Source organism: Suillus subaureus, assembly GCF_016647635.1.
Source record: "Suillus subaureus strain MN1 chromosome Unknown BJ212scaffold_29, whole genome shotgun sequence".
Lineage (NCBI taxonomy): Eukaryota > Fungi > Basidiomycota > Agaricomycetes > Boletales > Suillaceae > Suillus > Suillus subaureus.
In genome coordinates, this window is record NW_024538585.1 from 544,015 (window position 1) to 569,372 (window position 25,358).

Here is a 25,358-nt window from a genome sequence, read left to right on the forward strand (position 1 = left end):
AAAGTAATACAGTAACTTGGTGACGTCAAGAACCTGGGCTCGCCAAAATGGGACCTCCCCCTGTTACACGACGGATTCACACGATATCGGTAACTTATTGTAGCCGCGTCTCTGACAGGTCCTCATGCCAAGAATTATTCCGATCTTTGTATCCCACATACGTACGTCTTCAACAATCGCCCCAACTATTACATCTGGTCGACCTCACGATGACAACTTTTAGCTATCCTTTCTTTACCCTATATGCATCGTAAGACCACGGACATTGTCAACTTTACTGTGATTTGAATCGTTTGATCCTCCTGGAAGAGAATGTAGGATACCCTCGGAAGCCTTTCCAATTCGGTCCGAATGGGTCTGGCCTGCATAGAATTATCGGCGAAACGAGGGCTGTGTGATAACACAGTTTAAAAATATCAAACACTGTGCCTCCATTTGGGCCCGGATAATAACCCAAGGAGCTGCAGTCCGGGAGTATCGGGCGCCCGATCGCCTAGCCGTAGAGTCTTTGCCTGTCTCTACAAGTCTCTACTTCGAAGTCCTCACATACGAACTCGTCCCGGTCGAAGGTGATGCGGACTGCCTCTGTAGCAACACTGAGTTTTAAAGTACTCGTGGCCCCGCTCCCAGCTCGTGCCTGTAGATTTTTTTCGATATTCTCATTGAGCAGGAGTGTCGTCAATTTAGCATCTCAGCGATCACGAGGAGGCCTTCCTCGGTGTAGGTTTCAAGCGCGGATGGGGGAGTGTGTCATTTTACTACGAGAGCGATATTATTACATCTTAGATTGAACTAGAAACACTGAAGGTTCGTCAGAGTGGGCCAAGGACCAATGTATGGTCCTGGAACATACAGAATCTCGGACACTGGAGTTGGCTCCCTGTAAAGGAACGTCAGAACTCTCGTCAGAGCCACCTAAGAGCGCGGACGTACTTGTCCACCAGTGAGGCTACGAATGCTGCGAGATCAAAGGCGCGATCAGCAAAATATGATAACGATCTTGAATTGATGTCATCTACAAACGATATTAAGTACATAATTGATTCATCACTGAAACCCAAGATCTATGATAAACCCTTGTATACACAATATAAACCCAACAATGTCTATAATCGGATAAAATATGGCGCTGCAGAAGCTATAGTCTTGTATAGGTATATATTGTTATCCCTTGTGACCAATCTTTATCACGATAACCTGTATCTGGCATCAGTCAAATGAATTTGGCTGTGTAAAAACTAAAACAGATTGATAAACATGCTTGATATGTTTATAGTATGCAGTTTCCACGCTTCAGAGCATTGTTGCCGGTCGTGCAACTTATTTACGGATGCTTGATTTGTGATTAATTTATATCATATTTAGACAGACCCGCCAGTCACATCAGGTTATATATACATCTACATTGTTATCCTCCTTGAGTAATGACAATCGTGATGACCTATATTTAGCACTAATCGGATGAATCTAGGTATGATAATACTGAAACTTGGTTTTTAGTATTACCAATCACATCCAACCTGATAGTGATTGGGACTATCACACCTGAATACTGACAATTGTTCTCACGTGTCTGGCCAACGAAGTAAGTAAAGTTGTTTCATGTCTATACTAGTAAAGAATACTAGACATAAATTATCTTGTACAAAGTTTTTGACACTACGAGTCTTCATTTACTAAAGTAAAAGATGTGTTGTGTTTTGCTATCTGTCATGTAGATGAGTATATTGAGTGTTAGTCGGATGAATCTAGGTATGGTTCTCATGTGTCTGGCAGATGAAGTAAGTAAAGTTGTTCCATGTGTAGACCAACGAAAAATACCAGACATAAATTATCTTATACAAAGTTTCTGACACCATGAGTCTTCATTTACTAATGTAAAAGATATGTTATGTTTTGCTATATGCAACATATATGGGCAATTGCTTCATGAGAGCAATACAGTTTTGATGTCCCAGTACAAACAATTTATTGAGAACCGGCTAATGAATGACAAACAGGTATTGTATCCTCAACTATACAATGCCAAATTTCCATTGCAATGTACAAAACATAGCACACATAAATCACGATAAACCAGAAACAAATCACAATGCTATTGTTTGTGTAGCTTCACCCATGGGACACATACAAATCAGATGGTATGTACTACTTATACAAGTAGCAAGTATTATATGTAGGAACTGTAGCAACAGTGTCATTGATGGGGAGATGGCAGAAGGGGAGGGAGACAGAGATGGTAGCTGAGGGAGGGAGACAGTAGAGGGAAGGAGATGGAAAAGGGAGGGAGATGGAGATAGTAGAGGGAAGGAAACAGTGAAAGGAGGCAGAAGGCAGAAGGGGGGAGATGGTGTAAGGGGGAGATGGCAGAGGAAGGGAGATGGTAGAGGAAGGGAGATGATAGAGGAAGGGAGACGATAGAGGAAGGGAGACGATAGAGGAAGGGAGACGATAGAGGAAGGGAGACGGCAGCAGAAGGGAGACAGCAGAGGGAGGGAGATGAAGACAACAGAGAGAGGAAGATGGTAGAATGAGAGAGATTGTCATATCCCATGATTCGGACCCATGTTCCATCATATTCCCACGCCTTCTGAGCCTATGTCCGGACCACACTTTATATCCAACTCATTCCCAGATCCCCTTCCACTGTGTGCTCCACACCTCAGCAGGATCGACTATGCTCTGGATTTACCCCTGAGCTCCAGACCATTGGATCCTCACTGCTAGCCTGATCCGTACAACCCTATCCTGTCCACCCTATGCGCACTCCATCCAGCAAGACATCCAGACTTTACCTCCTCTCGGATTCCAGACTACATCCACCACCTCACATATCTCAGTCCTGTTTCTGCCCTGCCTTCCAGATCACCAGATCTCCGGACCTCCGGATATTAACTGTTACTATCTCTGGACCTATTCCCGCCCTCTATCCGAGATCCTGCGCCTATCCCCATTTAGGCATCTCCGCCTTTCTGGTTCTCGGTTATCTCTGTTTCCGTCTTGCTGATTGATCCTTGTACTAGTTTCATCTCCGAGTTCATTTACTTATGTTCCGTCTTACTTACCAATGTGTTTCTGCATGCTCGTACATAGCCTTACTCCTTTGCTTACTGATCCTCTCAGATAGCCTCTAGTATATAACCCCTGTACAACTACAGTAGAGTCCTCAGTCTGCTCCAGACCTTTGGACCTCCTATCCTTCCATCCTGTTTCCTGTAGAAGTATTACCTTGCAGTGGGAACTCTCCTGAGCACTTCCTGCATTCCTCTGGAACTCTCCCGTGCTCCTCCAGAAGTCCTCTAGCGCTCTCCAGCAGAGTAGCCAGCCTCTGGAAGTCCTCCAGACTTTGTTGGACCATCATCGGACCTTGTATGAAATGAAGGGCACATACTTGGGTAAGGGGCACAGCGTACAAGCTGAGGCCAAGCCCCTCTGAGTCAGTCTCTCTCCCCCTTGAGCAACATGGTTCTTAACAGAGATGGTAGAAGGAGGGAGACGGAGACAACAGAAAGAGAGAAATGGTAGAAGGACGGAGATAGTGGAAGGAGGGTGATGGAGATGGCGGAAGGAGGGTGACAGAGACAACAGAAGGAGGGTGATAGTGAAGGGAGGGAGAAGCAAGTTAGGCTTGTCAAGCCCATGTCCGAGCAACTGATAACTGTTCAACCCTTTGGGGGCGATAAACAGACACATACTTGCGACCAAAAACTTTGCTGATATACAATATAATGAGATGGACGACAAAGAGCAGCAGCAGGCTACTCACCGGTTCCACCATAGTAAAATATCATCTACTTCATTTGCTGTGTCTTGTGTTGGGGGAAGCTCAAAGAAATCAACAATATGGTTATAGAAAACTTCACTGTTGAAGTCATCATCCGTGATCTGCCACAAGCTAGCACTGGACAAAGCGAAGCGAAGCTAAGCCACCATGTTAACAATGCAAGGTGCCAATCAGAAGTCATACTTCATACCTGGACAGCAGCATATGCAATTGCCCGTGGTTGAGTGGATTTCATGTTGAGTAGCCCTGCAACATCACAGCGTGTGTGCCACTCGCCACTTGTCCGGGTTCTTCGGTGCTTTGAATGTCCATGTGCAGAAACTTCATCAGAACCAGTCTGCTCTGGGTCATCAAGCTCCGCAGAGGTGGGAGATGTAAATATGGCTTTAAACATCTGTAGCTCATTTCAGGAAAGTGTTGATCATCTGCACAGCGAATCATACCTTTAATAGCAACTTCCCTTTAAACAGGCCATCTCTAGGATTCCTAGCATCATAATGTCCATCATACAAGAATGTTGGCCAAGAGTAAGCCATCACCCTATAATCAGGGTGGTAGTCCCTAATATATCATCAAACACTGTTAAATTGGTCAACAAAGGTGTCACCCAACAAATAAAACTTACTCAGAGTTGTTCCAGTCGTGATCCACAGGACATAGAAGCCTTCCTGTTGCATCATTGTAGAAACCATGGCCAGTCTTGTCATAAGGGTAAAGAATGGGGTCTGGTGGCAGGGTACACTCTGATAACCAAGAAATGACAAGCATCTTGAGTTTTGTTGTATTGTCTGCCCTGGCTGAATCAGCTCCTTTAATCAGCTAGAATAGAGAGTTAGTGAAGCAAGGCCTACTTGTTGTGACGTCTCACCTGGCTGTATGCAAATGCCAGGTCATGGTCCTTGACCGATGACTTTGTTAGTTTACCTACAGATGGGCATGATACAAGAAGTTTCTTGAATGATCTGTGCTGTCTATTATCACTAATAAAATTTAACTGTTAACTTTAGTCACTGGCAATGGAAAATGACTTACTTGGGATCCTCAGAGTTGAACTTGTCTGCATCAGATTCGCTGACAGCACCAAGTACCATATGTTGATCATTGTTAAGAACCATGCTCAAAGGAGAGAGAGACTGACTCAGAGGGGCTTGGCCTCAGCTCGTACACTGTGCCCCTTACCCAAGTATGTGCCCTTCATTTCAGAGGAAGTCCGATGATGGTCCAATGAAGTCTGGAGGACTTCTGGAGGCTGGCTACTCTGCTGGAGAGTGTGGGGGGACTTCCGGAGGAGCGCGGGAGAGTTCCGGAGGAATGCAGGAAATGCTCAGGAGAGTTCCTGCTGCAAGGTAATACTTCTACAGGAAAACAGGATGGAAGGATAGGAGGTCTGGAGGACAGGAGGACAGGATGTCCGGAGGTCCAGAGTATGGAGGACAGGAGGTCTGGAGGTATGGAGGATGGAACATCTGAAGGTATGGAGGGCAGAACGTCCAAAGGTATGGAGGGCGGAACATCCAAAGGACAGGATACCCAGAGGTATGAGGGACAGGACATCCGGAGGTACAGAGGACAGGAGGTCCGGAGGTCTGGAAGGAATAGGGGCTACATTGGACGAAGTCCGATGCAGAAGCAAACAGAGGTAGACTACCCTAAGGTAGAGTCGGAGGGACAGGAAGTGGACCTAAGTCCGGAAAGAGGGTAAGTGCCAGAAAAGCAAGACTCCAGCCTAGGGAAGCAATCCCTAGACTTGGGACAGAGACATAGGGGACAAATCCGAAGGTCTGGAATTCCGGCCTAGGGAATTCTTCCCTAGGCCTTATGGAAAAGGACAAGACTCAGACAGACTGAAGTCCAGAAGATGATTGGGCAGATCTAAGGTGATATTCAAACTGAGGACTCTACTGTAGTTGTACAGGGGTTATATACTAGAGGCTATCTGAGAGGATCAGTAAGCAAAGGAGTAAGGCTATGTATGAGCATGCAGAAACACATTGGTAAGTAAGACGGAACATATGTAAATGAACTCAGAGATGAAACTAGTACAAGGATCAATCAGCAAGATGGAAACAGAGATAACCAAGAACCGGAAAGGCGGAGATGCCTAAATGGGGATAGGCACAGGATCTCGGACGGAGGGTGGGAATAGGTCCGGAGATAGCACAGTTAATATCCAGAGGTCCAGAGATCTGGGGATCTGGAAGGCAGGGTGGAAACAGGACTGAGATATGTGAGGTGGTGGATGTAGTCTGGAATCTGAAAAGAGGTAAAGTCCGGATGTCTTGCTGGATGGAATGTGTGTAGGGTGGACAGGATAGGGGATCCAGGAATGAGTTGGATATGGGGTCTGGAAACAGGTCCGGAAAGCATGGGAATATGATAGGATCTATGTCTGGCATATGGGATATGACAATCATGTTCTGCAACTAATTGTCCAATATAACCAGTCAGACAAACTAGCCATCAAATCGCTCTACCCTCAAGATGGTAGTGGTTACTGTGGTTAAATCAATAGCATGGACATGTGTTTGAAGGTCAGACACACCTTTTCTCTTTGCAAGGTTCCTTGCGGAGCTCTTCATTTTGTGCCTGAAGAACATCAATTCATCTCTTCAAGGAAGCTACAATATCAACAGGTAAGTTATTGTATGAGAGAGGAGTTTGCAACATCTGAAATAGACCTTGCATTTGAAAGGCATGGAGTGGAGGAACAAGAAAATTTCATTAGCCTGTGTAATATAAAGGAATCAGTGCACATTCAAGTTTGATCCTATGCTGATTCATACTGCGTATAAGATCTTGCCGATTTACATGTCAGTGGGCTGTTCGGAACTAAATTGTAGATGAACATTGAAAAACTAAAGAGAATGGGGATAAATACTTTGGATACAACTTGAAAATTTCCATATCCCAGAACTAGGGCAACTTGCCATATGCACCATTAATACATCTGTGACTAAGTTAAGTCAGCAACAGAGAGCCAGATGAGACACACCGGCATTTTTCTCCCCCAGCACTGCTCCATGCACTGTAGCGGCCTAGCCCTGAGTCAGAAAATTGAAGGCAACACTGGCTATGGGCACATGCTCCAGGATGTAGGAAGGCTGTCAGGGCATTAGTTATAGGTTTGTGAGAGTTTAAATATTGTCACCCTTGAGGATACATAGTAGCATAAAAATGTTGTCTGACCCTCATCAAGACAGTGTCACCTCCTGTCACCCCAACTACCATGATGGAGCAGCAGATAACCTGGACAAATGTGTCATAGATGTGTACTCGTGGGGCACTACACCCGAAAGTCATAAGGCAGTTTGCCCAGGGCCCACAGGGTATGGGCAAGGCGCACCTGCATACACATGTGGGTGTTACAAGTCGCCCAAACCTCCTTCGGACCTGGAGCAACATCAAGATGTATGTGACCTCCAGATTGAACATGGCCGTTCTAACAGTTCTGATTCCAGGAGGGGGAGACCGTGAGCAAAAAGGCTCATGAGCTGCTGTCACATTCAAAGCGAAAAACACTTGACTCCGATCAAGACTCTGTGAGTGCCAGCTCAATATCAGCAATACCACTGCTTCAAAATACTTACCTGCAGTTGCATGCAGGATCAGAGGAGTTTTGGACTTGATATTACAAATGCACAGTGCACAGCACCAATGCCTGCCACTGAAATGCTGCTACAGAAATGTAGGAAGCTAGGAAGGGGAGTTGAAGGCATGGGGGGTTCAGTACAGTCCCTTAAAGTCCTCCTGAAGGTTGCGGAAGCCATTGAGAAACAGACAACAGTTCTTCAGCAGATCTGCAATGCAGTGAAAAGCGTAGAATTCAAAGACTAGTATCTGGTAGAACATTCAGAGTGTAAAAGCATACATACCCTCTGTGACGAACTTACTCTGTGACTCATTCCCTGCCTCTCACCACCATGACATATGGCTCCCATTTCAACTTTCTAGAAGACAGGAAGCGGTGCGTCTGAGCAGAAGGGCAGGGACTGTGCGGGCCATGACTGGCCAGTGACAAGGACGCAAGGAGAGTCAGGTGGGTGAGAATGCGAAGGCGGGCGAGAAAAGGTCATGTGAGAATGTGAAGGCAGGTAAGAAATGGCGATGCTGATACATAAAGATGTGGCATGAAAGGCAAGATGAGGCCACCAAAGAGTTGGATAAATCTCTGCATGTCCAGCGGAAGGGTGGGAACAGTGCTGCTGAGTGCATTGATAAGGCCAAGTGCCTCCAGCCAGAGAACAGTTGTCCATGGTCAAAGAATGATTTCACTTTCGTGGCGAGTTAAGAGCAGAGGAAAGGCCAAAATCCAAGTCAGGGAAAGGAAATAAAAATGAGGAATGAGCTAGGATTAACACTAAGCAGTCAGAGACTAAAGAAATAAGAAGTTTAAATCCAACCGGAGTGTGGGGCCATCATATGCAGGCAGGAGCCTTTGGAAGGGATTAAACTGGATCAGATAAATGGGAAATGAACTAGAATTAGATGACAAGTTACAACATGAAAGTGAAGAAAGTGATCACATGACCTGTCCAGGGACGGACCCTAACCCTATTCTATGCTTCCTTTTTTCAATGTCTACTAGAAAAGGGCTGGACTTCATTGGCAGGGACCTTGTACAGTAGGTAGTAAGATACAAGTGAACAAAAACAATAGCAAAATTGCTGGACATGTGAAATGCAAACACGCTAAACGGTACTTTTAACATACAGGAAGATAGAGCAGTGATGGAGAAGGTCAGGTTAAAATTAATGCACAGCCATGCGAGTTGTGTCAAAAGTTTCAGAACGGGTTATACCAACTTGACCCTCTTGGTTCCGCCCTCTCAAGCATAGTGAAAAACTCTTCGATTGAAGGATAGGAGCTACATGGATGAGTTTCGATTTCCACATTGGTTATAATGGATGACATTGGGTATTGGGCTGAAGGTGAGTGTAACAATTCCTCTCTCTTCATTTTATCTAGGGGGCTGAAGCGCTGACTGTCCAGCATTGTTTTATCTGATTTCTTTCAACCACATGACAATGAGTGCTGTCCAGCCAAGTCAGAGCAGGAGTTGGTCAAATGCTGTGTTCCAATACATGCTGACTCAACAGAGCACACCATTCTCATGTTTAAGTTGCAGCAGATCTTGTATATGAGGTAATGCAGTGTTAAAATTCTGTTATCTCTGAAAATTGGGAAGAACTATAGACATTGTACCATAAAATAAAGTTCAGCTAATAGAGTGCAATAAGCGAAGTAGAACAGGTAAAGGAAAAAAGGCGAGTGCAATAGGCGAAGCAGAACGAGCAAGTGAGAAGAAGGCAGGTGCAATAAGTGAAGCAGAACAAGCAATGGAGAAAAGGCGAGTACAATAAGTGAAGTGAGCAATGGAGAAAGAGCGAGTACAGTACAAGCTGGAATGAGTGGTGGCGAAAATGAGCAGCAAGTATGATTTGGAAGTGTGAACATCCAAGAATGAGTTGCAAGATAATAATAGCAAGTCAGAGTGACAACAACGAGTGACAATGACAATATGAGTGGTGTGAACAAGGAATGTGGCAAAGATGATAAGTAAACGCACATGGTGGATGAGTGATCAACTGGAAAAGGCGCCGCCAAGTTAGGCTGTCAGCCTTGTGTCAGTAGTAAAGCAAGGTTGCAAGACTCAGACTTACCTTGTTTAATAGCACACCTCTGCTTGATTATTTGCTCAGCATGCTGCCATAGCGATGTAATATCACCACTTCTGAAATCATTCAGGTCGATGAGAGCATAGTTTACCAGCACAATGCAAGGGTCAATAAGATCAGTGCACTCTAAGAAGCTTTGCACTGTCTTAAGGTCCTCTGACGTGTGGAAAACAAGAACTTGCAAGGACAGATTCCTAAACAATGACATCACCAGCGCTGGCTTAGTCCTCTTTGTGTGAACACACAAACACAGGTGAGTCAATTGCTGAAGATGCTCCAAACCAACCGTGGAACTCCACATTACCCAGTCATTGAGGAGTTCCAGATGAGTGAGCTTACTGAAGACTGGGACAGTGGAAAGGGATATGAGTGGTGTGCGATCAAATATATGGGAAATACTAAGTGATAATGATTTTAGCGGAAGCACATTCAAGGGATGCAGCAGAGGGTTAGGTTCTCTGGCCAAATCTGATGGAGTGATCCATAGTGCAAGGTTTTGTGTACTTCTGCATAGCGAAAGGATGTCAGCAGCAGTACTTGGCAGTACATCACCTTCAACACATAAAGATCGAACCACTCCTCCAGAATGGTTAGGTGATCGGAGGCGCATGGATAACAGGAAGCAGCTGGCTGTTATTTCATCATATAAAACTACTTTTTGATAAAGAAGCCTTTCCATCCTGTAACAAGGGTAGGTCTTAATATCTCTTTGACCTGGAGGTGACCACTTACCAGGAATGTACCCTCTGCGCAACCACTAAGTAGGAGAATGCTCTTTGCACGGAGTCAGTGGCCAGAATGAATATCTGTCTCTCGAGTTCTGTTGGGAGCATCGCAGTCACAGTGTGCTTGATGTGTGTGACTTGAACTGGTGAGTTCCAAGATACAGTGCCACATGTCATTTTGGGTCAGAGTGCTAGTGCCAGGATACCCAATGTTTCGACAAGACCTTGCAGCGACTTCAGTTTTTGTTGAGTAGATTGAACTGAAGTTCATGCTTCAGCTCCAACTTGGAGTAGCCGAGTCATGCCGTTCAAGGCTGTACTAAAGTATGTCACAAATTGCTGTTTCCCATGCAAGCTGAAGATTTCGTTTGATGCAACTTTCAAGCCAGATCATACTGCTGAGTGCACATGAGGGCCAGATCTAGAGTCCTCACTTACTTTATTTTGCTCCTAGCTACATTCTCTCTTCTCGTCATCCTGATGAGCCACTACTTCAAGTGCCATTCAATCTGCAGCCAGTCATTTTCATCGCCAAGTGGGTTAACGCGCCACCAGAAAAGTTGCTCCCATTGGCAACGGCAGCTGACACTCCAGTCACTACATTTCAAATGAGCTGCAGAAGTCATGCAAGAGGAGTCTATGTCAAAGAAAATAAAGCTCAGCACTACTCAAATGAGTCTTCTGCTTCACCCTACCCCAAGCTTCATTTGACAAGACTAGCTTGCTGCAGCTGGGTCTTCGTGCAGTGTTATGACCACACCCCCTAGCAGCAGTTATACCATTGCATCATGTGATACAACCCCTCAGCATTACCCTCTCTCACCTCAACTATCAACAGAGCCTAGACTACCTAGCATCCCACAAGAGGTGCAGTCTGAGCCACCTATATTAACTCCTACTCCTGAAGGCACTTGCCCCACTCGGACTCACCAGTTACCTGCACGATTTAGAGATGAGCCTCCTGAGCCACCTCCCCCTGTCCAACCACCACCACCACCAGCCATTCGCCGAGTAATTCTCCATGTTTTTGACTCTTTACAGACATCCATAAATCTATTTGGTATTGGAAGGGAGTACCATCATCGACTGACACACAACCCAGATGCATTTGTCTCTGCAGACCAGCTATCCAACTTTCATCCAGATTCAAACCCTGAACCATCCAATACCAGGGTAGTGTCTTCCCCGAAGCCACCTCCTTGGCCTTGGTGAAACATGAGCATCTGGCGCCTCATGACTTGGATGATGACAGGAAGCAACCAATTGTCTGAAGCTAAGGTAACTCAACTAGTCAAGGAAGTCCTATCAGTGGAAGATTTCAGTGTACAGGATCTGAATGGCTTCAATGCCCATACAGAAATGGGGCATTTTGATTTGTCTGAAGCCAGTCTTGATGACAATGATATCTTCCAAAGGGACAGTTGGAAAGAGACAGCTGCAGAGATTCTGGTGCTGACTAGGGAGAGAAATCCAAGTGGGAATGGACAGCCGTTTACTGTTCCAGGGTTCCAGTACTGTCCGCTCACAGCCATGATTCGTGCTGCTTTCTCCGAGGCAGCATCAAAATGGTTTCACTTCACTCCCTTCAAGCGCTTTTGGATGTCCCCTGTAACTGGTCAAGAGCAGCATCTCTATGATGAGCTCTATACATCAGATGCATGGATTAAAGCACACGATGATTTGCAGAAGGAGAAGAGAAGTGACAGTTGTACCTTGGAGAGAGTCATTGCTGGGCTTATGTTTTGGTTGGATTCAACACACTTAGCGCAGTTTGGGAATGCTTCGGCATGGCCAGTTTATCTATTTTTCAGAAACCAGTCCAAGTACATGCGCACCTGCCCTACCTCCGGTGCATGCCATCCTGTAGCATTCATTCCTACTGTAAGTGCTCCCAAACACTACCTGCTACTAGGTGGTTATACTAACAGTTGTGTTTCATAGCTACCAGAAGTGATCAATCAATTTATTGCACAGATTACCCTAGTTAAAAGGAAGAGTTACGAGGATGTTCTAGCTCATTGCAAGTGAGAGCTGTTTCACACTATCTGGCATATTCTGATAGATGATGATTTTGTCGAAGCGTACAAAAATGGCATCATCGTCAAGTGCTACGATGGGGTATACCGCAGAGTATTTCCTAGGATATTTACCTATTCTGCAGACTACCCAGAAAAGTAAGCAAACTATATCCTTCCGACTTCCCTTTTACTAACCAAGATGCCGCCAACAGAGTTCTTATTGCAACCATTCGTGATAAGGGAATTTGCCCATGCCCATGATGTCTCCTCACAAAATCATATTTTTGGTGCATTGGGCTCATTGCTGATATGTCAGCAAGAGTTTCAAGAGTACGACAATATCTTGGAGACAAAATCACCATTGCACATGATGCCATCTACAACTTAGGCCTCCCTATCAAAGGTGCTGCTGTAGAGCATCTTCTAAAAGAGTTCTCCCTTGTTCCTACCTTTGTGAGCCCATTTTGTCTTGATAGTTAGCTATTTATTTACATTGCATCTTTAGAATGCCTTTGCGGATCAGCTAGGCTTCCTTGGTTTTAATTTTTTCCTGATGCTCGTTGTTGACCTTTTACATGAGTTGAACTGGGCATATTCAAGTCCATTTTTAAGCATCTCATCAGGCTCCTTTATGCCATAAATCCCGAAACAATAACTGTCCTGAATGAATGGTAAAGACATTTGGTTTGTTTAAAGACTACTGATTTTATTTCTGACATGGACTCTTTCTTACCACAGCTTCCGCTCAATCCCTTCCTTTGGCAGGGGTGCAATTTGGCGTTTTCCATCCAGTGTGTCAGATGTGCAGCATAGTGCTGCATGGCACTTCGAGGACGTTTTACAGGTTAGTTGGTCTGTGAACTTTGCTGTTTTCCAAACACTGACTTCCCATTTCTGAGCAGTGTGCAATCCCTGCATTCAAAGGGTTATTCCCTGCACAGCATGACAATGTTGTCTGTCTTCTTCTTTTTCAACTGGCTGGATGGCATGCCTTGGCCAAGCTTCGGCTTCACACAGATGATTCACTAGCTTGACTCAATCAGGCACTGGAAGGTTTAGGAAAGCAACTTCGAAAATTCCAGCAGTTTACATGCTCAGCTTTTCAGACTGTAGAACTTCCATGTGAAGTTGCTGCACATCAGAGGAGGCATGAAGCTAATCTAAAGTCCACCAATGGGGGAACAAGATCATCAGGTGCTCGTCCCAGGACTTTCAATCTCTCAACATACAAATTGCATGCACTTGGCGATTATGTGGGCTCCATTAGACTATTTGGAACAACGGATTCATATACAACTCAGATTGTACATAGTCATAGTTGATGTTCAAGTATCTGACTGTCTTAACATTCTGCATTTTACAGGGCGAGCTTTCCCACCATCTCATAAAAATGCTGTATCAAAATACAAATAAGCAAGATGTCTTGAAGCAACTTGCTAAATAGGAAAGAAGATGTACTCATGTCCGCCAGCTGCAGCAATCTACAGCCCCCCTCCAGGATATACATACCAGTGACCTACTGATCGAGGCTCACCACTTTATGTCCAATACATCCAACTTCCTGAATCTAGCCCATTACCTGAGTGAACACGAGGGTGATCCAGCTATCAAGGTAAGATGTTAGTCTACTAAAACTTCACTGCTAACGGAAACCAAAAGGGCTTCGTTCCTAATCTGAAAGACCATCTTCTTTCACAACTGCTCAGCTTGGATTATGATGGTAATGAGAGGGTTTTCACTGATGCGGAATGAAACAGTGTATGCTTCATCAACAGCCTGAACAAGGTCTCCCAAGCCAAGCGCCTCCAAATCAACTACATGACCTATGATGTCCATTGTGATCAAGATACCCTGAAACCAGGGTACGGTGGTGTTGTAATGACTTTGTCAAGAGAACATGATGGTGACACTCATCCATTTTGGTATGCCCAAGTTTTAGGTGCTTTTACCATACAGGTGCTCCATGTTGGCCCTGACGTTTGTAATCGCTCACCTCAGTCCATGGAATTCTTGTGGGTTCGATGGTTTGGTGTAGTCCCATGTTACTGCTGGAGCATCAGGGAGGGTCGTTTTCCGAAAGTTGGATTCATACCAGACTCACCCTCTGCATTTGGTTTCCTTGATCCCTCTGTTGTTCTTAGAGCCTGTCATCTTATACCCTGCTTTGCTGATGGCCACATGGATACTCTTCTTCGGCATGGCCCAACTGTTGTGCGACCATTCAGAGAAGTAAATGACTGGGCTGCCTTCTATGTTAATATGTGAGTAAGTCAACTTTGTTGATGTCCTGATCAATAACAGTTTGGGATATATAGTTTTGCAGATCGTGATATGTTTGCTCATTTCGCAGGCATAGGTGTTGGCCATGTGGTTCAGTATAACATGTTGAAGGACACTGAGTGTGAACATGGACCAGGAAGCTGTGATGATAAATTGGACATTGTCATGAGCAACACCAATGCTGGAGACTGTTGGAATCAAACTCAAGGCAAAGAAAATGATGATGACAAGGATAATGAAGAAGATGATGACGATGATGAAGATAATGATGCATGGGATGACGAAGATGAGGATGTCCACATATCTGGTGAAGGCAGTGACTTGGAGGAATATGAAGACTCTGAAGATGAAGGACTGGAATATAAATTTTAAGGTCAACTCTCTTCAGCTGCATTCCCCCTTCCCCTCCTCCCCCTCCTCACCTTCTCGTCACCCTTGTCCCCCTCTCATCACCCTCCCCTCTTCCTCCTCCTCCTCCTCCTCCTCCTCCTCCTCCTCCTCCTCCTCCTCCTCCTCCTCCTCCTCCTCCTCCTCTTCCTCCTCCCTCCTCCTCCTCCTTCTCCCTGTCTTGTTTTCATGCATTCATTAAGGGCCAACTCTGACTGATGTTTGCCACGTTCTACAAAGGTTTACAAACTTATTGGCTCACAATGGGCTGACCAAGGGACCGCTTTTTGTTATGGACAATTTGAGAATGAGACCAACGAGGCTTTCCTTATCACTCACTCAGAAGTCCATTTCAACAAACTCATCCTGACTACTCGAATTCACACCACTGACGTCTATCAATGCCAACAAGGTCCATTTGGTATTTACAAGGATCTGCTGATACCCACTCATGCAACCACCAGATACATTGATTGTCTGGACAGAACCAGATGGTGCAGATTATGCCTTGAGCTTCCAGGACACTGAATCTTCTGCTCAGACTTTGGAGAATCAAAACAGCATCTTACAAGTCACTGCAGGCAAAGTCTTTGGCAAGCATGGCGACGCTAAAGGCATTCATGTTCCAACAGATCATGAATCAGGAAGGCCAAAAGGTTTTGTCTATGTTAAGTTTAGTGCCCTGAAGGACAAAATGCCCAAAGGTAAGAGCATCAACACATTTAGATTGGGATGGGATTATGTGCAGTCATACAAAAGCTGAAAATTCTCTAGGATGGACTCCTCAAGCCCAGTGAAACCTCCAAATGTGTCAAGACCGTCTCCAAAAATCCTCCTCTCTCTTGAGATCCAGAGCACCAGGAATGCTTTTTCCTCATCTGTCCAAACTGGAGGCTCAACTGGACCAAGCAGTTGTGTGTTGTTCTGTAATGCCTCGTTGGCTCTTGTGCACATGATGGGCATCGTCGCCCAGATTGCGGCCTAATAAGTTCAACGCATCACATTCGAGGGACATCGACGAAACATACCAGTAAGTAATCCGGTATTTCGAAACTGCATGCCCTTGTAATTTGGGCCACCGGTGCTCTCTGTGTCTATGTAAGTAATCAATCAAATGTATAGATGCAATTCACTTACGGCGTTTTCATTGTTATTCTGTCCGTTGTTATTTGGCATGTCGGTTGTGTTAGATGTTAGCCCGAAAGGACTCGCGTTCATCATATAGACGTATTAGTCATCCGGACATCAATTCTGTCCTACTCGCTCAGTGTTCCCTCAGTCGAGCTAACAATTTTTATAATAACGGATTACTTTACATATGTATTTTGTAGATAACGAATATAGTTTTTCGCCGTCGTCCTACTGGGTGTGTGGATGGTTGGGTGTATGCCTACAGTAACATGTAATCTCGACGTCCCACCGCTCTGCACTGATATATAGTATTGAGCACTTTTGATGCATAGATGCAAAAATTAGACCACTAGCTTAGAATTCGACATGAGATGATAATGACTTATCGAAGTGGAAAATATAAGACGAAAAGGCGAAAGCTCGGTAGTATGATTTGTGTTTGAGATACATAATGTATAACTTTGAACACTAGCTCACAACTTGATATACTCATAGATTGATTCGTCGAACGCAAAAGCAGACGAAAAACAAGCTTACAGATCAAGAATATGATACTTGATAGGTAGGCCGATATATTGGCATATAAGGGCAACACAGATTTCGCTACCTTATAAGGTCAATATTGTCATACCGGGTTAACCGGTTTTCAGTGATGTTGGCAAAATCCGTGAACCGCGGTACACAACAGCAAATACCCTTCCGTCCCCAGCCATCCGAATATTTGCTCCACATCACGATCATCAGTGCATTCTCTATGTGCCAATACAAACTCAGTCAACAGGATCAAACAAGTCCCAAAGATCCTAGCTTACATCTTCATTCAACCTCCACCACACCTCGAGGTTAGCAACCAGCATCGTTGATTGAATGATTCATCTCGTGTCTCGCTTGAAAAGTCACTTGGTTCATTCGTACAACGCCTAAGAAACAAACATCAAGACGTCTCCGCCAATATTATGAGCAGTGTAATTACCCCTCGCGTCGTCCGCACCAATCAGCCAGCCCACATCGATATAACCTCTTCGGGGTGGTCGGGATCAGAAACCTTTCTGATCCAACGTGGGTCGAGTACTAGTACTGTTGGAAAGAACGGAGCTCGGTTCCGAGCTCCACAAAACAACAGTATCTCGCAAGATTCTTCCGCAGATAGTACCCCTCAGATCTATGATATTTTGACCAAGTATGCCGTCTAGTTCATTTGATAAACATTGAATCACAACTTCTTGTTTTTTCATTCAAGCTATCGTACATGTGATCGTGAGGGTGTTGCTTCACAGTACGGAAACATTGGTAGAATTTGCAATGGTTTCCTTCTTCCAACACGATACATTCGAAGCGGGAGGACTGGCTGCTTGTTAATCTCATTTACCCCATGGAAATGGTATACTTCCATGGCATGAGACTGCAACTCATGAACGAAGGAAAATCAAAGCAAAGTGCAAAATTGATGCACTGCGATCCCTAATTGCGCCCCTCTGTCCTTGTCTATACTCCATATTTATTTATTTCATTCTCACCGGCACACCATTCTGAAGGAGGGTCAAACCAGCAGTAAGACCAGAAAGACCAGCCCCAACTTGAAAGATATGGGATTGGTCAGGAACGTGTCGCAAATCTGAGCAAACTCCCGAGACCAGAAGGAAGCTCTCCATGCTGAAAGTGAACGACCTGATATGACGCATTCTCCATGAACTGTCCGATATCACAGGCTCACTATTTATATAGAGTTAGCAGTCGGCAGGCGGCCCGTCTCACGAAGATGTTTGGTAAAATGAAACCTGCTGGAGAGAACAAGACTTTCTAAACAAGCACCTGCCCTAGTAGCCACACACAGTGACGACATGGACCTTCTCCTATCTTCCCACAGGGAAAGATATTGAAAAGCTTCCCTGCGCCAAAAAAGCGATGTCAGAAAGAACCACTAACGTCCAGATTCTGATAGATCCTTGATTACAAGTCCACTGTGAATACAACGAAAGTATAAGCAGGAAGATGCCGCGGTGCTTCTGCTGAGCGACGCAAATACAACGTAATGCTGGGGAATAAAGCAGTAGTACTGTATGGTAAAAAGGTCCGATGGGTGAATGTCTTATCCCAAGAATATCCCGAACGTAATGGGTCTTAGATGACTGAGACCATTGTCAGGTTACCAGCTCAGGGTGATATAAAAGCAATTAGCAAGTGGGGAGCAGAAACGTGAATTTGGTAAAACTTAATAATGTCGTCAGTGAAAGAGCATGTATCGACCAAAGAGGCCTGCACTCACATTAACCAGCCAGCAATCACTTTCGGCGTTGTTGTTGCCACACTGCTAGGGGGACGTCTTCTTCCTCGCCCCGCTCTGTGCGGGACGGAAGTGGAGGTTCTGCATGTGCTCTTGGTCTTCTGTTGTGTGGCGTTGTCATAACGGCATGAGCACTGGTCACCTTCCTGGTCTTTACTTCAGCGGGGAGGGCTGGAGGAGCGGCACCCGTAGTCGCAGTGGCAGATAATGAGCGTGTTGTGGCCCGTGTGGCTTGGACACGGCTAGTGGCAGCGGGTGACACATTCGCAGAGTATCTGTTATGGTTTTGGGCTGGTGGAGACCGCGAACGGCGTGCAGGAGCTTGCTGAGAAGTATTACTTGGAGTATGACTAGGAGGGGGCGATGGAGTTAATCGCGTACGCGACAGGGGCGGAGCTCCAGAAGTGGATGACGAAGCCCATGACTCCGTAGGCTGCATGGTGTCAGGTGGAAATTGCTGTTGATCTGCTGCCCCAGGCCCTGAGTACCCGGGGTACATGTAATTGGTCGATTGTGGCTGGACAATCTGGGGCGCATGCACTGGTGGACTTGACTGTCGCTGCATCCTTGGTGGACCGCCACCAAGTGGCGTCGGAGAGGAGGAATTATACCCGTAACTGGATCCATTGTACTGCTGTTCCATTTCTCTATGCTGCATCTCGTATTGAGGACTCTTGATTGGCATTTCAGCAACCCTTCGAGCTCCTTGCGATCCGCTGGGGGGCTTTGTAAGAGCGCCTCTCCTTTGAGACTCCTTTTTCTGTGGTTGCTGCTGAAGTTGAAGCTCTCTTTCGCGCTCAATCTCCCTCTCCCTCTCAAGCCGCTCATTCTCAACCCTCTGCCTCTCTTCCGCTTCCCGACGTTCACCCTCCCTCTCCATCTGTTCATTGTCAGGATTGGACGCGGTCGGGGCGGTAGCGGCTGGCTGATTTTGCGCTACAGGAGTCGCTGCAGTGTTCTGCGTCTTGTTAATGACACCGAGATACCAGAACATCAGATTGCTGATGAGAACCTGCTCGTACAGCGGCCTTCGAGGATTTGCCAGCTTAATATGACTTAGTCTATAGATCGCGCGCTCTACGTGGATGGGATATCGAGCATACATGCCCTGCCCGCCGGGCAGTTGTGGCGATGGCGAGGGAACATACTGTTTTGAGGATTTTGACTGGCCAAGCAAGGCAGTAGCAGCCTCTCGCCCAGACCCGTATGGATGCGCCTGAGATGCCTGTTCGTCGGGCTTTTTCTTGCTGCTGAACAAGGACCCGAAGAACCCGCCCTCCTTCTCCTTTTCTGCTCGCTGCACTTCCTTCTCACGTTCCCTGTCCTTGCCGTTCTTCTTCCCGCCTTTGTCGCTGCCCCATTTGAACAGCCCCTTGCGGTCTTTCTCCTTCTTCGGCACAAGACTTGGGGTCTTCTGGGGGAGGCTGGATGCTGCTATAGCTTCGGTAGATGATGCTAAGGTAGGTGCATCAGGGGACGGCGTCCGAGACGATTCTTCAGAAGGGGCGGTCAGAGTAAGCCTCTGGGGTTGAGGGTGATGCAAAACTATCGCATTGGTGGGGGCATCCAGACTAGATTCAGTTTGGGTCGGTGTAGGCTCGTTATGTGCTGGGGAAAATGATAATAATGGGGCGTCGGAGTTTAGCGACGAGGTTGAAAGGGCTTCACCATCAGGTACATCACAGAGGTATGCTTCGAGGATGAGTGTTTCATCTATGAGCACGTCAGTTTGCGAAGTATGGCCATCACTTGTTATGCTTTCGTTAGAAAGTGCACGAGGTCGTCTACCTGTTTCTGTGACATCACCATGATCACTTGATGAGACGTGATCACTGGAAGACAGATCACTGGAGGTACGTGGTTCTCCCTGTGTGGCAGCACGAGGCCTGCGTCCGGACCCAAACCGATGGCCACCACCATCACCGGGCAAGGTAGTCTTCCGGATCTTAGTGCGCGCAGCTCGACGGAGAATTAGGCCGGGAGGAGGAACGATGATAGGTGCATCGGCCTCATCTGGCATGTCAGGAATATCGTCCATCCTGTCCATGGCTGAAGACAAGGGCCTTGAGCAGATGCCAGGGACGACCGGAAGTTATTCTGCATACTGACCTGAAGGAGATACATTAAGGCTTAAACTTCGCCTGAGCACGTTTCTAAGTTTTGTAGGATCGTCACTCTTTGAGGCCTCTTCTGCCAGTGTTTCTAGCCTTTGTAAGTCGCTGATAGTAAGTTGTGGTGCATTTGCGAGAGGTGTGCGATTTGGGCGAGAAGGGACGACCTTCTCATCCTCGTCCTCGACCTGGTCATTCTCTGATGGCTTGTACTGCCTGCTGAGCATTGAACGCTTGCGTCCCAAACCTGTGGAAGGAATGCTCAAAGAATTTGATCGAAGAGATCCAGCAGTGCCATCTGGGGGTGGAGTACGTGCGTGTTCTTTGAGAAAAGCGCTAAACTGGCCCGGATCGATTTCGGGATGAAGACGAGCTGGCACCCAGAAAAGATGGAAAGGATCATCTAAGCCCGCGCTTCGCTCCTCTGAGCTAGAGCTGCCTTCGTGAGAGCCGCTGCTGGAGTCACCATCTGGTAACTGCTGGGGTGCAGTGCCAGTCCAGTAGTTGGATGTTGGTGAAGTTGGAGACGATGGGTTCGGAAGATCAGGATCAAGAATAAGAGCACCTGGACCGCCTTGTGCTGTAGAACGCCGCTTTATGTCTCGCAAAGCCTCAACCTCGCGCTGAATCTCCAACTGTGAAGGCTGCATGCTTGGGAGAAGCGGGCGTCAAGAAGAAAAAGAGTGTCAGTAAGCTTGCGCGGTCGTCGTGAACAGTGCTTGGACGTCGAGGAAGTTGATGATGAAAGCCACTAGTAAGAAGAGTGGCCGAAATTGCCTTGCGGTGGTATAAATTTAACGCTTGCCAAAGCTCTCCGTTTCTTGATCAACTGAACTGGCGCGGCAGCAACGGCATGTCATCAAACTGAGTTCAAACTGGCTCAAACGCGTTCTTACAAGTCTACAAGATAGTTACATTCAGAACAAGCCAAGTTACATATCAAGCCTGAAGTTTGCTAGAAGGGGCGAGCTCAGTAGGTGGCAGAACTGCTCCGGACCCTGCTTGAACAACCACGATAAAAAAAGACCTGATACTACATGCACTCGGACCCGACGGCCGTCGAGCGCATGAGAACTTTTACGTGTCATGCTATCAATTCAACGCACATCAGAGTGTGCGTTCTGTGCAGCAGCGGCTTCACGCCGCAGCTCCTGAATAACAGCCTGCATGGGTAATTGTCAGTCCCAAAACTTGCTTTTAGACCACTCGGACATTAGCATACTGCAAGGGCCTCCGGGTTGACACCACTCTCGATCATACCCACACATGTCGCGAGTGTCTCCTTATCAAGCTGTGTATTAAGCAGCTGCGAGATCTCATAGAGGGCTGTGAACCGCATTCATGAGGGTGCAATACGGCGCACGTGCAACTTCGATAACACACTGTCAAGGGTCTGCTGAGCAGCACTAATTCTGTCTGCCTCTTTAGATGACATGAGGTCAACGCCTGTTTGAAGAGCATTAGATCTACCGCTATGACCAGATGAGTAATTTTGACTTACAGGCCTCCTGGCTTGAATTCGGCGGGGGGCACTTCCAAGGGACAGAAATCCCGGAAAGGAAATAGATATTATTATATCCGTGCTCAGAGAAAGTCCGACTGCGGCAGCTTACCTTCATGGCTCCCTCAAAAACACCCAGAAGCACCTCGAGGTCAAAGAAAGAAAAAGTCTTTCACCCAGACTCCCGCAAGGCCGGTCAACTGAGCCGGGTGCAGCTGCGAAAAGCAAAACTCGCGGACGCAGCATCAAAGCGAACAAAGAAACACTCTGCTCAGGGTGCGTATCCTATGTTATATTGATGTCACGCGTCTTATGCGGTGGACCTCAGCCGATTTATACGGATTTTTCTACCATGCTATACCTCCAGAAGGCACGCTTTCCCTCGAAGAGCTACATTCCATCATTAGTAATGTATGGTTAACACGCTACGACGATGAGCTTGAGCAGGAGAGAGCTGCTCGCCGCAAGGGCCGACCGAAAAGTACCAAGGAGTTGAAGCTGGAGGAGATCAAGCTCCGTGAATCAGAACAATATCGCACAGGAATGGGTAAGATTGAGTATCATACTTCCTTGCCTATGTTGATCATATTGTGCAGATGTGCCTGATCTTACGCATGAAGCTACCGTTGAGCTATTCCGCAAATGGGACCAGACGGAAGTTGCTTACATCCAACTCCTACGTTTCATCCGAATCAGCAGTGTAGATTCTATGTCTGCAGTCGTATCAAAACAAGGGAAACACCATTCCCTCAAAGAATCAGTTCATCCACAAGCAATCGATGAAGCCATGGTCACTGATCGTGACGACACGCTCCTCACCGAACCACCATCGCGGTTCGCAAGTACGATGGTGATGATGGATGGTCCACTGTCATAGCCAAGGCACAAAATTTGAATACCAGTGTTGGCGGTATCTACCATAAAATAATTTTATATGTCCTACAGATCGTGCAAGCTAATCGGCGTACACCAACCTCTCGCTAAACTCGTATCCTCCCATCTCGGTTTCTGTGGGGCTGAAAAGTGGACTATTTGGTGTCATCAACATTCGTGGAATATCCAGCTCCCAGTTCCTTCTCAGCCTTTGATAAATCACCTGGAAGCTTGACGACGCACCCCTCTCCTGTATCAAATGTAGTACGACCTGATATCCAGCAGTGATTTGCACAGGCGTTGGTCTTTGCACCTCCACGCGGAACCGCACCGACTTTAGCGCCGGCAAAAGTCCAGACGGGTCCTTCGTCTCATCCGTCCTGCACTTGAGTACGCCTGAATTTTCTGCATGCGTGAGGACCACGCGCACGCCCATGTTCACCAGCATTCGACGGCACTCCTCGCGTGATGTGAATCCGTCGTGCGTAGACAGAAGCTGGTATGTTACTGGCTTGAACCTGAAAACACTATCAAGCCAACGCCGTCGCGGCGTCGAGGCAAGAGTAAACGAGCTGTCAGAAAATGCGGGCGAGACAGCGGCTGGGGTGTCACCCCCGCCCTTCTTGCGTAGCTTGTTCGGCGGTGGCTCGATGATTTGCACATGGAGCGCAGGCCGTCTGTCACCATCGTTGCTCCGCAGAGACGACTTCTTGATGATTCCGGGTCCACTGACACTGAGAGATATATTTTCCTTGTCAATCTCTCCGAACTGACTTCGTCGTTCGCGCCTCATATCTGCGTCAGGTATGATCTCCTGGGGCGATGAATAGCCTCTGGTCTGCACAGCATTGTCCTTCTGACGCTTGCCGAATTCCATGTTAACCGGTGTGGGTGGAGCTGAGGTATTGCCAAGACCAGGACGGGGCGTGCCTGCAGTGCGCGCCTCCATTGCATTAAGATGTTCCACGATTTGCTGGAAGAAATGCTGCATCTTATCATCCTTGAGTTCCGGCACTTCAATCGCGGGCAAATTTGTAGAACCGAGCGTAGGTGATAAGGGCGATGTTAGAGATGTGATATATGACGACAAAGGAGAGCGGAGATCAGCCCCTGGACGTGGAGGTGTCGGCGAAGAAAGAGTTATATGAGGAGCGCCTAGTTGTACGTAGTCGCTATCGTCATTGTGCAGAGGGAGCGTGCGACCAGCTGCCCTACGCGGGGTCGGAGGAGCTGCGCGAGGAGGAAGAAATGAAGGCGCGCGTGCCAGGTACGGTGTTTGGGATGTTGTCCTGGTCATGCCTTGAGGGTCATTCCTGGTTGATTTCTCCTTGCGTGTCTTTCTGTGCACCATCTCCTCTTCCTCGTCATAATTTTCCAAGTGTTTGTCCCGATATTCAGTGAGCAGTCGGTAAACACCTTTCTGCCAGTTTGGCTCGGAGCTCTTGAGGCTAGCTTTGATGTCTCCCTCAGATGTACCGTGCCAAAGCGTGCGGAGGTTCGCGAGGATGTCTTGATCAATGTCTTCAAGATCAGAGAGAGGTCTCGCAATATCGGTGAGCCTCGGCGTGCTTGCATCGACAGACTTTGGCTTTTGAGAAAGGTAGAACGGGTGAGCGAGAATTTCAGGGATCGTGATACGCGTCACAACGTCTTTCTGCAGCATCTTCGTGATAAGATCCTTGGCCAAGAGATCGATGCCGGATGGCATATCAAACTTTCCTGACTTGACTTTATCTAGCAGTGTTGGTAGGTCCTCATCATCGAACGGAAGGCGTCCCACAAGCAAGGCAAATAGAATCACGCCACAAGACCAGATATCAGAAGCGCGTCCATTGTACTCCTTTCCCATGATGACCTCCGGGGCCGCATAATGAGGGCTTCCACATGCCGTCTGGAGTAATCCGTTTTTGGAGCTGGCCTGCCAAGCTGCCATACCAAAGTCTGCAACCTTGATATTCTTGTTTTGGTCCATGAGAAGGTTCTCAGGCTTCAGATCTCGATGCGCAATGTTGAGTCGATGGCAATAGTCGATTGCGGAGATGATTTGCTGAAAATAGCCCAATGCTTCAAGGGTGGATAGCCGCCCCTTGTTGCATAGATAATCAAAGAGCTCGCCACCCTCTACGTACTCGAGAATAAGATAGAGCTCGCTGGAGGTCTCCCACACGTCGTAGAGGCGCATTATGTTTGGATGGTCGATGAGCTTCATGATCACGATTTCGCGCTCGATGCTGAGAAGCATATGCTCCGCGGAGTCGACGAGCTTGGTGATAGAGTTCATAAGGATGTTTTTGGACACAATTTTTACTGCGGCGTATTGTCCTGTTTTTGAATGTCGTGCGATCCTCACGCGGCCTAGTTGGGATCAGTGAAAGCGCATAGTTTTGCAGCAACCTAGATAAATACCTGAGCTTCCCTTGCCAATAGTCCTACCAACTTTCCATAGTCCAATCATCTTTGGGTCATCCTCGCTGCGATTCCGCCGCGGAAGCCTTGGATAATCGTCGTCGTCCATAGTGGTTAATAAGGAGGAGTATCGGGAGGCTGACAGACGAAGCTGCCAGTGAGCGCCGCAGACTCTGAGCCGAG

General features: G+C 46.9%; 9 protein-coding genes across 9 annotated transcripts; 4 read left to right on the forward strand and 5 right to left on the reverse strand.

The window, feature by feature from the left end:
- Positions 1-3,631: 3,631 nt before the first annotated feature.
- BJ212DRAFT_1448456 (uncharacterized protein) lies at positions 3,632-4,552 on the reverse strand (the record flags this gene model as incomplete). The annotated part of the gene is made up of 5 exons (XM_041338546.1): positions 3,632-3,713; positions 3,767-3,921; positions 3,975-4,178; positions 4,228-4,345; positions 4,410-4,552. The coding sequence occupies 5 exons, from the start codon at positions 4,550-4,552 to the stop codon at positions 3,632-3,634; spliced, it is 702 nt and encodes a 233-aa protein (XP_041190117.1).
- A 2,406-nt stretch (positions 4,553-6,958) lies between these two features.
- BJ212DRAFT_1302018 (uncharacterized protein) lies at positions 6,959-7,618 on the forward strand (the record flags this gene model as incomplete). The annotated part of the gene is made up of 3 exons (XM_041333205.1): positions 6,959-7,192; positions 7,243-7,323; positions 7,388-7,618. 3 exons carry the CDS (start codon positions 6,959-6,961, stop codon positions 7,616-7,618), a joined length of 546 nt encoding a protein of 181 aa, XP_041190118.1.
- Positions 7,619-10,934: 3,316 nt separating this feature from the next.
- BJ212DRAFT_1483770 (uncharacterized protein) lies at positions 10,935-12,212 on the forward strand (the record flags this gene model as incomplete). Its single annotated transcript, XM_041340668.1, has 3 exons — positions 10,935-11,392; positions 11,441-12,065; positions 12,126-12,212. 3 exons carry the CDS (start codon positions 10,935-10,937, stop codon positions 12,210-12,212), a joined length of 1,170 nt encoding a protein of 389 aa, XP_041190119.1.
- A 1,530-nt stretch (positions 12,213-13,742) lies between these two features.
- Positions 13,743-15,088, forward strand: BJ212DRAFT_1483771 (uncharacterized protein; the record flags this gene model as incomplete). The annotated part of the gene is made up of 5 exons (XM_041340669.1): positions 13,743-13,814; positions 13,862-13,933; positions 13,988-14,463; positions 14,518-14,798; positions 14,856-15,088. 5 exons carry the CDS (start codon positions 13,743-13,745, stop codon positions 15,086-15,088), a joined length of 1,134 nt encoding a protein of 377 aa, XP_041190120.1.
- A 519-nt stretch (positions 15,089-15,607) lies between these two features.
- Positions 15,608-16,045, reverse strand: BJ212DRAFT_1483772 (uncharacterized protein; the record flags this gene model as incomplete). Its single annotated transcript, XM_041340670.1, has 3 exons — positions 15,608-15,850; positions 15,898-15,957; positions 16,007-16,045. 3 exons carry the CDS (start codon positions 16,043-16,045, stop codon positions 15,608-15,610), a joined length of 342 nt encoding a protein of 113 aa, XP_041190121.1.
- A 2,237-nt stretch (positions 16,046-18,282) lies between these two features.
- BJ212DRAFT_1302020 (uncharacterized protein) lies at positions 18,283-21,045 on the reverse strand (the record flags this gene model as incomplete). Its single annotated transcript, XM_041333206.1, has 2 exons — positions 18,283-20,333; positions 20,394-21,045. 2 exons carry the CDS (start codon positions 21,043-21,045, stop codon positions 18,283-18,285), a joined length of 2,703 nt encoding a protein of 900 aa, XP_041190122.1.
- Positions 21,046-21,492: 447 nt separating this feature from the next.
- On the reverse strand, positions 21,493-21,830 carry BJ212DRAFT_1277798 (mitotic-spindle organizing gamma-tubulin ring associated-domain-containing protein; the record flags this gene model as incomplete). The annotated part of the gene is made up of 3 exons (XM_041331386.1): positions 21,493-21,558; positions 21,618-21,721; positions 21,779-21,830. 3 exons carry the CDS (start codon positions 21,828-21,830, stop codon positions 21,493-21,495), a joined length of 222 nt encoding a protein of 73 aa, XP_041190123.1.
- Positions 21,831-22,012: 182 nt separating this feature from the next.
- On the forward strand, positions 22,013-22,773 carry BJ212DRAFT_1483774 (uncharacterized protein; the record flags this gene model as incomplete). The annotated part of the gene is made up of 3 exons (XM_041340671.1): positions 22,013-22,172; positions 22,225-22,443; positions 22,493-22,773. 3 exons carry the CDS (start codon positions 22,013-22,015, stop codon positions 22,771-22,773), a joined length of 660 nt encoding a protein of 219 aa, XP_041190124.1.
- Positions 22,774-22,851: 78 nt separating this feature from the next.
- On the reverse strand, positions 22,852-25,284 carry BJ212DRAFT_1448459 (kinase-like domain-containing protein; the record flags this gene model as incomplete). Its single annotated transcript, XM_041338547.1, has 3 exons — positions 22,852-22,904; positions 22,926-25,124; positions 25,176-25,284. 3 exons carry the CDS (start codon positions 25,282-25,284, stop codon positions 22,852-22,854), a joined length of 2,361 nt encoding a protein of 786 aa, XP_041190125.1.
- Between the last annotated feature and the right edge of the window lie 74 nt (positions 25,285-25,358).